Raw genomic sequence first — 15,834 nt, forward strand, 5'->3', positions numbered from 1 at the left:
GTATCCACCACAGAGATCTTTTTTCTCTGGAAACTTTCTATTGTATTCCCTACACTCAGTGACGCCACACTTGCCTGCTTTCCCTTCTACCCTTTTGGCTTCTTCTATTCGGTTTCCATCATAGACTCTTCTCCTCTGTCCAGTGAACTCTGAGGACCTCATTGCTAGATTCTTCTCTCTTCCTACCTTTTATATACCTCCTGTGAGGATCTTCTGTCTTCTGCCTTTAACCACTATCTCTTCACCAAAGACTCTGAAATATAGATCTCTGTCCCAGACCTCCAAGTCGGTGTGTATGTGTCTACCTAACTGACCACATAGCCACTCCTGGACATCTCAAACTCAGTATGTCCTCAATTGAAACTATCCTCTCTCTCCCACCCACCTATCCCCCAAATGAACTCCAGACAGAACAAGTAGTATAATCAGAGACATAGAGTCTGAATGAGAAGCCTAATTTAGGAGCCATATGTGACTCTATTAGGGTAGACATGTAGGAAATGGTTTTCTTAAAAGTGAAATAAAAGATTTTTTTAAACATCTGTGATTTGGGCCCACCCTTCATTCATCATTCCTTCTATAGCCAGATCGCTCTTTATTTAGAGGGAGTCAATCCTTCCTCTCCCTCCATCCATTTGATTTGGATGGGGCTGACTCCATTCCCTGAAGAAAAGTACTGGACCCAAGAATGGCCAATCAGAGCTCCAGACCCCCAGCCACAGTGATGGGTTCAGGAATGGGCACATGACGCAAGTGGGTCAGTAAGAGTCATATGCTGGACTTTTTACTGGAATGTGGTTTAAATGGCTTTATTTTTCCACTGAGGTTCCAAAGATGACATAGGTTGCAAGTCTAGTGTTACTGGTGGTCATCTTTACCACCACATGGGAATGACTTACCCAAGAAGGCAATATCAGTGTGATAAGATTCTATTTGCATTTTAGAAAGATCACCGCTGAAGACAGTGAAAGCAATAGACTGATGCAGTGACCCAGGTAAGGACTTTGAACTAAGATCACTATAGAAGATCCAGAAAGAGGAGGAAATATCTGAAAGGTAATCTGAGTGGTAGCCTCTCAAGAGTAAGGAGCTAGTTGGAGACAAGAGAGAAGGAAGAATGAGGACCCTTTCCGGTTTTCTGGATCTGCTGGCTAAGCAGATAATTATGTCATTCTTGAGACAGGGAGCATGGAAGCAGTAGATGGCTAGTAGCAGTGGCCTGGGAGTGGTGTGGAGGATGATTTGGTTTACTTTTGGATAGATGGGTTTGAAGGGTTTTGATGCCTGAAGAATATGTAAATGAAGGTGTTAGAACATGCATTCATGAAAGAAAATGAAAAGCAGTGGCCAGTGAGATAGAAGAAAAACCATAAATGGCTGGTATCACCGAAGTTCGGTAGGGAGAAGCAAGAAGTATGAGATCTCCAATTTGTAATCTCCAGCCCAAGTTTTCTTAGAAGCTCCAGACTCATATATCAACATTCATTAGACATATCCATGTGAATGCAAACATAGCCAGAATAAATCAAGCATTTTCCATACCCAAAACTGTTTCCTTATGAATCAGTTCCATTATTTTATAGTTGCATGGAAAGCAAGGAATCCTTCTAGATACTTCTCCTTCCTTATCCCCCACAAAAGTTCCCGTGATTTTTATCTTCTCTTTGTACCCTTCTCCCTTGCTCTATTGACACTGTCCTGGTTCTTCATCTCTTATCACAATTCCTTTAGTTTCTCAAAAGAGGAAACACAGATATAGCTTCCCCAACCACCCTCCATGATCATGTGCTCGTGGAATCCTGGATTCTGAGCTCTTCTGGCCTGCTCTAATGGACTCAAGGAGTTACTTGAGATGTCCTTGGTCTTGTTTGCCAGTAGAAAAATGAAGAGTAGAGTTCAAGGAGAGAGCGTGGGAGAGGCAGCATTTAGCCACATGGTATAAACACATGCCCAGCTGGCCCCACCTCTTCTTCTCTCCCAGGATCTCCCAATTGAGATTGTTAAGGGAATGGGTTGGACTTAGATCAGACCACAGAGGGGCAGGGGTTTTTTTTTTTTTTCTGTCCTTTTATGAGACAGGATCTCACTATGTCACCCAGGCTTGAGTGTAGTGGCATGATCTCAGTTCACTGTAGCCTCAACCTCCTGGGCTCAAGCGATCCTCCCATCTGAGACTACAGATGTGCACCACCATGCCTGGCTAATTTTTTTAATTTTTTGTAGAGCTAGAGTCTTGCTATGTTGACAAAGCTGCTCTCAAACTCTTGGATTCAAGCAATCCTCCTACCTCAATCTCCTGAGTAGCCGAGACAACAGGCATGAGCCGACACACTTGGCTAATTCAAAAAATATATATATTTTGTAGAGGCAGGGGTCTCACTATGTTGCCCAGGCTGGTCTCAAACTCCTGGCCTCAGTAATCCTCCTGGCTTGGCTTCCCAAATTGCTGGGATTACAGGGGCAAACTGGCAGTTGTTAAAGAAGAACCTCTTTGCGTAGAGATTAAGCCGATATATATGCTAGTTTTTGTTTTGCCCTGGAACACTAGTGTGGAAGCTCCAGGAGGCAGGGACTATGGAGATTAAGTTTCCCACTGTAGCCCCTGCTTAGAGCTTCTGCCTTGAACATAGGAGTCACCTATTAAATAATCATGCAATAAGTGAATATTATGTTGGCAACTGATGTGTGCAAATGTCATTCTGAAATTCTGATCCAGTTTGCATTTATTAAGGGACTTCCAAACAGTATTCTGATGTACTCTCTCGGCAGCAAAACAGAACTGAAGATCACGAAAGTAAATGAGCTTATTGTCTTTGTCTTGCTTCAAGTCAGCATGCCTCATCCCCCCACTCCCCTTTCTCAGTCAATATAAGGCCCCTCAAGGCAAATAACTCTTCTATGACTCAAAGATACTCACTTGGAGGCAATGAATGTCTCTCTCGTGTAGATCCTTCCTCCAGGATGAATTTCCCACTTCAGTAAGGAAAATGAGGATACTCACATAAGCCTACCCTTTCCTGCCTCACAAAGTGGATACGTGAATAAATTAGATATTTCTGAAGGCTGACTGTATCTATAAATTCCAAATACTCAGTAGACTTTAGGATATGCTTAGTAATACACATACAACCACATTCCCCAAAATGTAATAACTGCATTGTGTAAAAGCTTGATATAGATGTGTTTTCACATGAGACTAACCCTTGAAAATGATAAGTCTCCAGGTTTATCAGGTTAAAATAAAGCAAGCCTATCCAATCATAAACACACACAAGGGACAGGCTCAGTCTGTTCATTAAATTCTGGAACGCCCAAATTTGAGAACATCCTTTGAAGCTTAAAATAAGTCATTTTATACTTCACACCATGGACTGCAAGCTTATGAAACTTAGTCCCAGATAAGAGCCTCAGCATGAAAATAAATTAGGAAAAGTTTAGTTAAGTCAGTGAGCAACAGATTTAGAGAGAGCTTTTATCATTTATCACTACAGCAAGCACTTATTAAGAGCCACAAGGTGTTGGGGATTTCACTTAGGGCCCTTTAACCTTTTGAGGTTTTAGCATGAGGGTAATTATGACGTCCCATGACATACCCCCTTCATGCTGCTGGCAGAATACTGGCTTGATTCACCACCAGCCTGGCCTCATAAGATAAGCAATTTGTTCTAGTTCTTCAACTCCAGCATTATAAAGGAAATTATATGAATGATTTATCATATTAGTTATAAGTGCTCCAAGTTTAGACAAACTGTCCTTGTCTCTCTCGAAGAATTAATATAATCCTTTTCCTATGCTACTCCAGGCTGCTGTCTTCTTTAAAAAAACAAACAACAACAAAAAAAACAAAATGAGATCTTGCCTAGGCTGTAGTGCAGTGGCGTGATCATAGATCACTGCAGCCTCCATCTCCCAGGCTCAAGAGATCCCCCTACCTTAGCCTCACAAGTAGCTGGGACCACAGCTGTGCACCACCTTGCCCAGCTAATTTTTAAAAGATTTTTTGTAAAGATAGGATCTCACTATGTTGCGCAAGCTGGTTTCAAACTCCTGGGCTCAAGTGATCCTCTGGCCTCAGTCTCCCAAAGGCTCAAGGCCTTCTAAACCAGCAATATGTATACACATGTAAGTGTGTGCCTGCAGCTATGTGTGTCTTTTTGTCTCATATCTTGTCTTCCCACGCAAGCGAGCATGAAAACATAAGAAGCACCGGATACACGTCCTAGACTCAGGGTCTCAAAAGCCAGTCTTGAAGTTTCCACACTCACTCCCAGGATGTCAGCCACTGCTAGTGCGGTTGTGGAAATCTCAAAACAAAACCCATTTCTTAGGCTGGGTGTGGAGGCTCATGCCTGTAATCCCAGCACTTTGGGAGGCTGAGGCCGGCGGATCCCTTGAGCTCAGCAGTTCCAGATCGGCTTGGGAAATATGCTAAAACCCCATTTCTACCAAAACAAAACCCAAAACAAAAAACAGCCACAACTCATTTTTTCTCATTTCAAGTTTTTTTCAGTTCTGCAAAAAGATATATGCCAAAAGGAGCTTAGGAGCTGGGAGACACACCACATCAGAATGAAATAAAACAGCAGCATGTTCAGGAATGATGGATCCAGGCACACATTAAGGTAGCACCTCCAATCTCCCCTTTCTTCTTCATTCAGAATATAAAACATTCCTGCTCTGAATTAATTTTATAATTGCTCTTCCACACCACTTCATGGAAACAAATTCATGGAAAGCGATTTGATGCAGAGTTCCTGTATTGAAGGAATGAAGGAAAATATTTTTGTTGTGAATATAAAACCATGCATTGGTCAGGTCCCCCAACCTGACTGAAATGAATGGCACTATCAGTTCACAAATTCACTTGATTAAATTAAATGCAAACCCCAGGCCCAAACTGCCTGGAAAATATTGTCATACCACAGCTTTCCTAGTAAACAACTTCATTTTTATTTGCCAATCAAAATAGATAAGACTTCTACACAAGAAGCAGTAATTGATTTAGTGTATTTGATTTAGATAGAGTGAGAGAACTTAGTCAGTTGGGATAAGAAGCCATTGTTAGAGAGTACAGCTGAGACTCCAACAGAGTTCTTTTATTCTCTCTTCCCTATCCTGGGAGATGGACTTTGGAAAGGCTTGTAATACAGCTGGTTCCAGACCTTACTTCCACCGTAGAAGACTTCACTGAGCCTCAGTTAATCTGCTTGTTTATGTACTGTTCAGATTCAGCCAATTGGAGGATGGAGGGATCTGAAATATTTCCATGACAACAGTTTTTTATTAAGACAAGAAAATGTTAGAATTCTTTTTATGATCAGGCCATTCTGAGATAAATAATGGTCAAAAAGGTTATTCAACAACTTTTTTTAAACCAAAATAATTTTCTAATTATTAGTTAAAATTGTGGACTAGTATAAAAAATTCCTGAATCCTAATTAAATATATCATTTAATCACTCTATCTTCCATTCTCCCAGAAGGAAATAGAGATCATAATAGTAAACTTCATGCAGGAGTCATTTTAGCATTAATTAGCTCATGTTAGTAAAGGGTGTTTTGAAGTAGTAAAATAAAAAGTATTACAAAATTTTATTAGTCTCCAGTGTGCCTGACATTTATGGGTTTTAGCTCTTACTTCTAAAATTTAGTAGCTGTAAGGTCATTTTGAATGGATTTTATTAGTATCTCCTGAATCGTAGCTTAAGCAACTCACACATACATACACACAACCCGTCAGTCACCAAGCCACAGCACACAGTAAGTCTTCCAGGGAGATGACCAGAATCCCTGGTCTGATACCATTTCTTGCTCCCACTCAATTTCTTACTTATTTAGAACATAATATCACATGTGCAACTATGAATGCTTCAGCACAGCTCCAAAATTTGACTTTCTGGTTAATTAAATACTTAGATAAGCAGAAAGACATTAGATAACATATTCAAATTATTAATTTTCTAAAAATGAGAATTCAGTAGAAATATAAGAATTAGTAAATTATACTGAATACATTATTCTTTATATTGACAATTCAGAAAGGTTTTTTTTTTCTTTTTTTTTCTGTCCCCAGGCTGGCATGCAGTCGTGCAATTATGCCTCACTGCAGCCTTGACCTCCTGGGCTCAAGTGATCCTCCCACCTTAGCCTCCTGAGTAGCTGAGACTACAGGCATGTACCATCATGCCTGGCTAATTTTTTAATTTTTTTGTAGAGATGGGGTCTCACTATGTAGACCAGGCTGCTCTTGAACTCCTGATCTCAAGTGATCCTCTTACCTTGGCCTCCCAAAATGCTGGGATTACAGGCATGAGCCAACACACCTGGCAGAAAGTATTCTTAAGGGTTATAGTTAATAGTAAATATCTTCATATTCTATTATGGATTTCCAGGTAAAATGCACAGTGAAAGAACACGTACTTTGTCTTTTTTTAATTGATATATAATATTTTACTTATTTATGGGGTACATATGAGTATTTGTTACATGCACAGAATGTGATTTTTTTTGTAAATCTCTTTTGTTTATCTTAGTACCAAATACAGAAATGTATACATGGGGAATTTAATACATTTTTGTATAAAATCATAGCAGCAGCAATCACCCTCTACAGTAGGCAGTTTTGGTTTTTTTTTTGTTTTTTGTTTTTTGGTTTTTTTTGAGATGGAGTCTCACACTGTCCGTGGGGCTGGAATGCAGTGGCACGATCCCGGCTCACTGCAATCTCCGCCTCCCAGCTTCAAGTGATTCTCCTGCCTCAGCCTCCCAAGTAGAAACCCCAGGCCACCTTCACTCCCACTACCTTCGGAGGTGAACTAGGTGGACCGGGTTGGGGATGAATGCGGTGGCAGGTATGGGAGGAGGCAGTGGTTGAGGTTGCACAGTGCCTAAGGGCCCAAAAGTGTGAATGAGAGATAACATTGTCCACAGACAGGGCTGGAGAAACAGAATAACATGTGAAACCTGGGGAGAAGCGCAACTCATAAGAAACCAGAAAGTTGACAGTACATGAGACAACCTCAGAGATATTCTCGGTCATGGCTCTTTGTAACTGGTGCAGTGACAGGTCCCCTTGTGAATGAGTAAACAATTCCTGCACAAAACCAAGAGCATTTATGAACTTGCTTTTCTTTTTTTTTAATTTTCATTTATTTGTTTATTTTAGAGCCAGGGTCTCACTCTGTTGCCCAGGCTGGCGTGCAACGGTGCGATCCTGGCTCACTGCAGCCTCAATCTCCTGGGCTCAAGCTGTTCTCCCACCCAGCCTCCTGAGTAGCTGAGACTACAGGCATGCACCATCATGCTCAGCTAATTTTTTGATATTTTTGTAGAGATGAAGTCTTGCTATGTTGCCCAGGCTGGTCTTGAACTCCTGGGCTCAAGCGATCCTCTCACCTTAGCCTCCCAAAGTTCTGGGATTACAGGCATGAACCAGCTTGCTTTTCTTATACATTTAAAAAGTGTTATAATGGAAGGGGAGGGCGATGTGTGGGGACTGTAGACCCTGACTTAGTGACAGGTATTTCTGTCGTGGACAGCTACCATAGTTCTGGAATAAAAATATCATTGCACATGATTGAAAAAGAAAACAAGTGTACTTTGGGAAGAAAGAGACAGACCATTTGAAACCTTGACTCACCCATACAAGGTAGGAGGTGTGGTCTCCACAGCTACGCAGGGACAGATGACCTCTGCAGGCGGAGCAGGTATGGAACAGGTATAGCGCCATTGGTGACTGGAAGCTAGGTGTGGGGGCTGTGTGACCTTGGTCACCTCATTTCATTTAGTTTATCAAATATTTATTGAGTTCATGGGATGAGGGAGTGCAGGGAACATAAAGATGGGCAAGATAAGCTCTGGCTCTCTGATTCCCAGTTTCCTCATTACAGCTGAAGTCCTTCCCTATTCTAGGCATATCTGATTCCAGGGTCCTTTATTTAAGATGAAGGAAAAGTTAAGGAAGTGTGCTCTCCTCAAAGGCATTTATTTAATTTGGTACTTAAGCAGTGCTTAATCTTAAGCCCTAATAGTCCTTTAAATAATTTGAGCCTTGGCTTCGCCATCTGTAAGTTGGGGATAATAATATCTCTCCTATTATCCGCTAGAAAAGTGATCTGTCAAGCCTAAGGGCTATTAAAATTTACTCCACAATAATGAGAGTCTATGTTAGCAGTTCTCAGCCTTTCTAGCATGTTACAATAACCTGGGGAGACTTAAAAAATAACCAAGTCATGCAAATAAACACAGGCATGCTCTTTCTCCCGGCAGATGTGACTGACAGCACATTGGCAGTTATGCCATGGCTGGCTGACACAGCACAGGCGCATTATCCCACTAGGAACAAAACAGGTTTTCATTTTTTTTGTTTTGTTTTGTTGCAGCTTTTTTTCTTTCATGTATATAACCACTATACTGCAGCATCAGTATAGGGAAGTGTTACCCATTTTATAACATTATTTCTTTTTTTTGGCTTTAGGCATGAGATAGGAAAAGTTGGCCTGAAATCCATCGGAGAAGAAAACTCACTTCTATAACATCCCTGATCCAGGCAGCATGATGTATAAGCCATAGTGGAAGATGGTAATATATAGTGATGGCAACATTTGAAATGATGATGAGTAAGGCCGGCATGCATGGAAATCAGCTAAAGCCTAAGTCGGCAAGTTTGGAAGACGTGTGTAAAGGCTGATATGTAAAACAAGTATAAGATTTCCAAACTGCACATACTGTGGTTTGCCTTTTACTCCCCAGATACTTGGTGAGCATATTTCCAGTCTAAAAGGTTGATTCCTTTCCTGGTGCTCCTCAGGACACTTTATTCCTTTGCTCTGGTGACTTTTATAAATGTTTATACTCCATTTCACTCAGTGTAAATCAAATGGTGGAATCTGATGGGCTATGAGGAGCCCCAAGCTCTTTCTATAACTGTGTGTACATTTTCTCTAGTTAAGTACTAAAGTAACATCCCATGGAATGAAAAGAATAACAGTACAGACACAGTGAAAAGCCTTTTTCTGGTTCTCATCTAAACACATCACACACATTTTCAGAAATAAGAAAAGCTAAGACATCGACATACTTTACTGTTCCAGATAGTCTCTAGCCCCCTCTTTTTTTAGCCTGTGCTTTTTAAAAGTAGACTGTTTTCATGAGTAACCAAAAAAAGATAGTAGAAATAATTGCAGCTAGCATTTATTTTCTTCTTTTCTTTTCTTTTTCTTTCTTTCTTTCTGAGACAGAGTAGTGCTCTGTCGCCCAGGCTGGAGTATAGTGACACGATCTTGGCTCACTGCAATCGCCGCCTTCTGGGTTCAAGCGATTCTCCTGCCTCAGCCTCCCGAGTAGTTGGGATTACAGGCATCCACCACCACACCTGGCTAATTTTTGTATTTTTAGTAGAGATGGGGTTTCACCATGTTGGCCAGGTTGGTCTCAAACTCCTGACTTCAGGTGATCCGCCCACCTCGGCCTCCCAAACTGCTGGGATTACAGGCATGAGCCACTGTGCCAGGCCCAGCTAGCATTTATTGAGTTCTTACCACATGCTGGATACTCTACTAAGTGGTTTATAGTTTTTTCTTATTTAAGCTGTTATTTAAATGTATAATTTAATCCAGTGTATTTTTTGGTTGTTTTCACCAGGAGGGCAGTCAGAACCTCTAACTAGCCTTAGTATCAGCAAGGAAATCTCAAAGTGAGACCTTGGGCAAGTTGTTAACTAGACACTTATGAGTAGGTGCTATTGTTGTCCCCATTTTATAGAAAAGAAAACTGAGATTTAAAAGCTTAGTATCTTTGAACCTGACCCAAATGCAGAACTCATGTGCTTAGGAATTACCCACTGAGCCATCTCCACCTAAAGAGAGTCCACATTCTGCTTGTGCACTCTTAAAAATGTAGACATACATAGAAATGAACAAAGCCTCCAAGAAATTTGGGACTATGTGAAAAGACCAAACCTACGTCTGACTGGTGTACCTGAAAATGACGGGGAGAATGGAACCAAGTTGGAAAACACTCTGCAAGATATTATCCAGGAGAACTTCCCCAATCTAGCAAGGCAGGCCAACATTCAGATTCAGGAAATACAGAGAACGCCACAAAGATACTCCTCGAGAAGAGCAACTCCAAGACACATCATTGTCAGATTCACCAAAGTTGAAAGGAAGGAAAAAATGTTAAGGGCAGCCAGAGAGAAAGGTCGGGTTACCCACAACGGGAAGCCCATCAGACTAACAGCTGATCTCTTGGCAGAAACTCTACAAGCCAGAAGAGAGTGGGGGCCGATATTCAACATTCTTAAAGAAAAGAATTTTCAACCCAGAATTTCCTATCCCGCGAAACTAAGCTTCATAAGTGAAGGAGAAATAAAATACTTTACAGACAAGCAAACGCTGAGTGATTTTGTCACCACCAGGTCTGCCCTAAAAGAGCTCCTGAAGGAAGCACTAAACATGGAAAGGAACAACCGGTACCAGCCACTGCAAAAACATGCCAAATTGTAAAGACCATCGAGGCTAGGAAGAAACTGCATCAACTATCGAGCAAAATAACCAACTAACATCATAATGACAGGATCAGATTCACACATAACAATATTAACGTTAAATGTAAATGGGCTAAATGCTCCAATTAAAAGACACAGACTGGCAAACTGGATAAGGAGTCAGGACCCATCAGTGTGCTGTATTCAGGAAACCCATCTCACGTGCAGAGACACACATAGACTCAAAATAAAGGGATGGAGGAAGATCTATCAAGCAAATGGAAAACAAAAAAAGGCAGGGGTTGCAATCCTAGTCTCTGATAAAATAGACTTTAAACCAACGAAGATCAAAAGAGACAAAGAAAGCCAGTACATAATGGTAAATGGATCAATTCAACAAGAAGAGCTAACTACCCTAAATATATATGCACCCAACACAGGAGCACCCAGATTCATAAAGCAAGTCCTCAGTGACCTACAAAGGGACTTAAACTCCCACACAATAATAATGGGAGATTTTAACACCCCACTGTCAACATTAGACAGATCAACGAGACAGAAAGTTACAAGAATATCCAGGAATTGAACTCAGCTCTACATAAAGTGGACCTAATAGACATCTACAGAACTCTCCACCCCAAATCAACAGAATATACATTTTTTTCAGCACCACACCACACCTATTCCAAAATTGACCACATAGTTGGAAGTAAAGCTCTCTTCAGCAAATGTAAAAGAACAGAAATTATAACAAACTGTCTCTCAGACCACAGTGCAATCAAACTAGAACTCAGGATTAAGAAACTCACTCAAAACCACTCAACTACATGGAAACTGAACAACCTGCTCCTGAATGACTGTTGGGTACATAATGAAATGAAGGCAGAAATAAAGATGTTCTTTGAAACCAATGAGAACAAAGACACAACATACCAGAATCTCTGGGACACATTCAAAGCAGTGTGTAGAGGGAAATTTATAGCACTAAATGCCCACAAGAGAAAGCAGGAAAGATCCAAAATTGACACCCTAACATCACAATTAAAAGAACTAGAAAAGCAAGAGCAAACACATTCAAAAGCTAGCAGAAGGCAAGAAATAACTAAAATCAGAGCAGAACTGAAGGAAATAGAGACACAAAAAACCCTTCAAAAAATTAATGAATCCAGGAGCTGGTTTTTTGAAAAGATCAACAACATTGATAGACTGCTAGCTAGACTAACAAAGAAGAAAAGAGAGAAGAATCAAATAGATGCAATAAAAAATGAAAAAGGGGATATCACCACCGATCCCACAGAAATACAATCTACCATCAGAGAATACTACAAACACCTCTATGCAAATAAACTAGAAAATCTAGAAGAAATGGATAAATTCCTCGACAAATACACCCTCCCAAGACTAAACCAGGAAGAAGTTGAATCTCTGAATAGACCAATAACAGGTTCTGAAATTGTGGCAATAATCAATAGCTTACCAACCAAAAAGAGTCCAGGACCTGATGGATTCACAGCTGAATTCTACCAGAGGTACAAGGAGGAACTGGTACCATTCCTTCTGAAACTATTCCAATCGATAGAAAAAGAGGGAATCCTCCCTAACACATTTTATGAAGCCAGCATCGTCCTGATACCAAAGCCTGGCAGAGACATAACCAAAAAAGAGAATTTCAGACCAATATCCTTGATGAACATTGATGCAAAAATCCTCAATAAAATACTGGCAAACCGAATCCAGCAGCACATCAAAAAGCTTATCCACCATAATCAAGTGGGCTTCATCCCTGGGATGCAAGGCTGGTTCAACATACACAAATCAATAAATATAATCCAGCATATAAACAGAACCAAAGACAAAAACCACATGATTATCTCAATAGATGCAGAAAAGGCCTTTGACAAAATTCAACAACGTTTCATGCTAAAAACTCTCAATAAATTAAGTATTGATGGGACGTATCTCAAAATAATAAGAGCGATCTACGACAAACCCACAGCCAATATCATACTGAATGGGCAAAAACTGGAAGCATTCCCTCTGAAAACTGGCACAAGACAGGGATGCCCTCTCTCACCACTCCTATTCAACATAGTGCTGGAAGTTCTGGCCAGAGCAATCAGGCAGGAGAAGGAAATAAAGGGTATTCAATTAGGAAAAGAGGAAGTCAAATTGTCCCTGTTTGCAGATGACATGATTGTATATCTAGAAAACCCCATTGTCTCAGCCCAAAATCTCCTTAAGCTGATTAGCAACTTCAGCAAAGTCTCAGGATACAAAATCAATGTACAAAAATCACAAGCATTCTTGTACACCAATCACAGACAAACAGAGAGCCAAATCATGAGTGAACTCCCATTCACAATTGCTTCGAAGAGAATAAAATACCTAGGAATCCAACTTACAAGGGATGTGAAGGACCTCTTCAAGGAGAACTACAAACCACTGCTCAATGAAATAAAAGAGGATACAAACAAATGGAAGAACATTCCATGCTCATGGGTTGGAAGAATCAATATTGTGAAAATGGCCATACTGCCCAAGGTAATTTATAGATTCAATGCCATCCCCATCAAGCTACCAATGACTTTCTTCACAGAATTGGAAAAAACTACTTTAAAGTTCATATGGAACCAAAAAAGAGCCTGCATCACCAAGTCAATCCTAAGCCAAAAGAACAAAGCTGGAGGCATCACGCTACCTGACTTCAAACTATACCACAAGGCTACAGTAACCAAAACAGCATGGTACTGGTACCACAACAGAGACATAGATCAATGGAACAGAACAGAACCCTCAGAAATGATGCCGCATATCCACAACTATCTGATCTTTGACAAACCTGACAAAAACAAGCAATGGGGAAAGGATTCCCTATTTAATAAATGGTGCTGGGAAAACTGGCTAGCCATATGTAGAAAGCTGAAACTGGATCCCTTCCTTACACCTTATACAAAAATTAATTCAAGATGGATTAAAGACTTAAATGTTAGACCTAAAACCATTAAAATCCTACAAGAAAACCTAGGCAATACCATTCAGGACATAGGTGTGGGCAAGGACTTCATGTCTAAAACACCAAAAGCAATGGAAACAAAAGCCAAAATTGACAAATGGGATCTAATTAAACTAAAGAGCTTCTGCACAGCAAAAGAAACTACCATCAGAGTGAACAGGCAACCTACAGAATGGGAGAAAATTTTTGCAACCTACTCATCTGACAAAGGGCTAATATCCAGAATCTACAATGAACTCAAACAAATTTACAAGAAAAAAACAAACAACCCCATCAAAAAGTGGGCAAAGGACATGAACAGACACTTCTCAAAAGAAGACATTTATGCAGCCAAAAAACACATGAAGAAATGCTCATCATCACTGGCCATCAGAGAAATGCAAATCAAAACCACAGTGAGATACCATCTCACACCAGTTAGAATGGCCATCATTAAAAAATCAGGAAACAACAGGTGCTGGAGAGGATGTGGAGAAATAGGAACACTTTTACACTGTTGGTGGGACTGTAAACTAGTTCAACCAGTGTGGAAGTCAGTGTGGCGATTCCTCAGGGATCTCGAACTAGAAATACCATTTGACCCAGCCATCCCATTACTGGGTATATACCCAAAGGACTATAAATCATGCTGCTATAAAGACACATGCACACGTATGTTTATTGCGGCACTATTCACAATAGCAAAGAGTTGGAACCAACCCAAATGTCCAACAACGATAGACTGGATTAAGAAAATGTGGCACATATACACCATGGAATACTATGCAGCCATTAAAAATGATGAGTTCATGTCCTTTGTAGGAACATGGATGAAACTGGAAAACATCATTCTCAGTAAACTATTGCAAGGATAAAAAACGAAACACCACATGTTCTCACTCATAGGTGGGAATTGAACAATGAGAACTCATGGACACAGGAAGGGGAACATCACACTCTAGGGACTGTTGTGGGGTTGGGGGAGGAGGGAGGGACAGCATTAGGAGATATACCTAATGCTAAATGACGAGTTAATGGGTGCAGGAAATCAACATGGCACATGGATACATATGTAACAAACCTGCACATTGTGCACATGTACCCTAAAACCTAAAGTATAATAAAAACAAACAAACAAACAATAAATGTAGACATACATAATCACTCATTCAGCAAAAGTTTTTTGAGTACCTAACACATGTCATATAATATATGAAGAAACTAGGGTACAGGGTTGAATAAGACAGTTGTGGTCCCTGCTTCCTGAAGATTACAGTCCAGCTGGAAAGAAGACAGGTGTTCTATAATAGCTGCAGAGATCACTATTTAAGTTCAACTGTGACAAAAAGCCAAGAAGGAAAGTAGAGTGACAAGTAAGAGCAGCTGACAGTGGTGAGGGGCTTACTGCAGGTTGAATAAGTAGAAGTCAACCCAAGATGAGTGCTTACTATGTGCCAGGCAGTGTTCTAAGCACTTTACATTTGCCATTTTCTATATTCTTCACAACAATTCTTTGCACTAGTGCTATTATTGTCTTCATCTTACAGAGGAGAAAACTGAGCAGTGCTGGGTTAAGTAACTTGCCCAACGTCTCACTTTGAGGTTTCCTTCTTGAAAGCACTTAAGAGCTGACATGATAACAAAGAACTAGTAGTTTAAAAATCTACATAAAGCGGGGGGCCCGACAAGGAAGAGCCCAAGAGGAGATCGGCGCGGTTGTCAGCTAAACCTCCTGTGGAAGTGGAAGTGAAGCCGAAAAAGGCAGCAGCGAAGGATAAATCTGCAGACAAAAAAGTGCAAACAAAAGGGAAAAGGGGAGCAAAGGGAAAACAGGCTGAAGTGGCTAACCAAGAAACTAAAGAAGATTTACCTGCAGAAAATGGGGAAACGAAAACTGAGGAGAGTCCAGCCTCTGACGAAGCAGGAGAGAAAGAAGCCAAGTCTGATTAATACCATATATCATGTCTTATCAGTGGTCCCTGTCTCCCTTCTTGTACAATCCAGAGGAATATTTTTAACTTTTTTTTTTTTTTTTGAGACGGAGTTTCGCTCTTGTTGCCTAGGCTGGAGTGCAGTGGCACGATCTCAGCTCACAGCAACCTCCGTCTCCCGGGTTCAAGCCATTCTCCTGCCTCAGCCTCCAGAGTAGCTGGGATTACAGGCACGTGCCACCACGCCCGGCTAATTTTGTTGGTCAGGCTGGTCTCGAACTCTGGACCTCAGGTGATCCGCCCTCCTCGGCCTCCCAAAGTGCTGGGATTACAGGCTTGAGCCACCACGCCTGGCCGAAACATTTTTAAGAAGGAGGGAATCCCACCTCATCTCATTTTCTTAAGTGTAAGTGCTTTTTTTTAAGA

The 15,834-nt window shown here is 40.8% G+C and overlaps 1 protein-coding gene across 1 annotated transcript; it reads left to right on the plus strand.

Moving 5' to 3' along the window:
* The first annotated feature begins 1,373 nt into the window (after window positions 1-1,373).
* Window positions 1,374-15,475, plus strand: LOC116467780 (non-histone chromosomal protein HMG-14-like). The gene is made up of 2 exons (XM_058439683.1): window positions 1,374-1,396; window positions 15,151-15,475. The coding sequence occupies exons 1-2, from the start codon at window positions 1,374-1,376 to the stop codon at window positions 15,425-15,427; spliced, it is 300 nt and encodes a 99-aa protein (XP_058295666.1). The 3' UTR covers window positions 15,428-15,475.
* Window positions 15,476-15,834: the final 359 nt, after the last annotated feature.

This window comes from Hylobates moloch, unplaced genomic scaffold (assembly GCF_009828535.3).
Source record: "Hylobates moloch isolate HMO894 unplaced genomic scaffold, HMol_V3 SCAFFOLD_5, whole genome shotgun sequence".
Classification (NCBI taxonomy): domain Eukaryota; kingdom Metazoa; phylum Chordata; class Mammalia; order Primates; family Hylobatidae; genus Hylobates; species Hylobates moloch.

What these genes read in the sequence shown, in the direction of transcription:
- LOC116467780 (XM_058439683.1), top strand. Translation starts at nt 1,374, where the DNA reads ATGGCTGGTATCACCGAAGTTCG. An exon ending in GCTGGTATCACCGAAGTTCG is followed by an intron (nt 1,397 to 15,150) that starts GTAGGGAGAAGC and finishes ATCTACATAAAG; the next exon opens with CGGGGGGCCCGACAAGGAAG.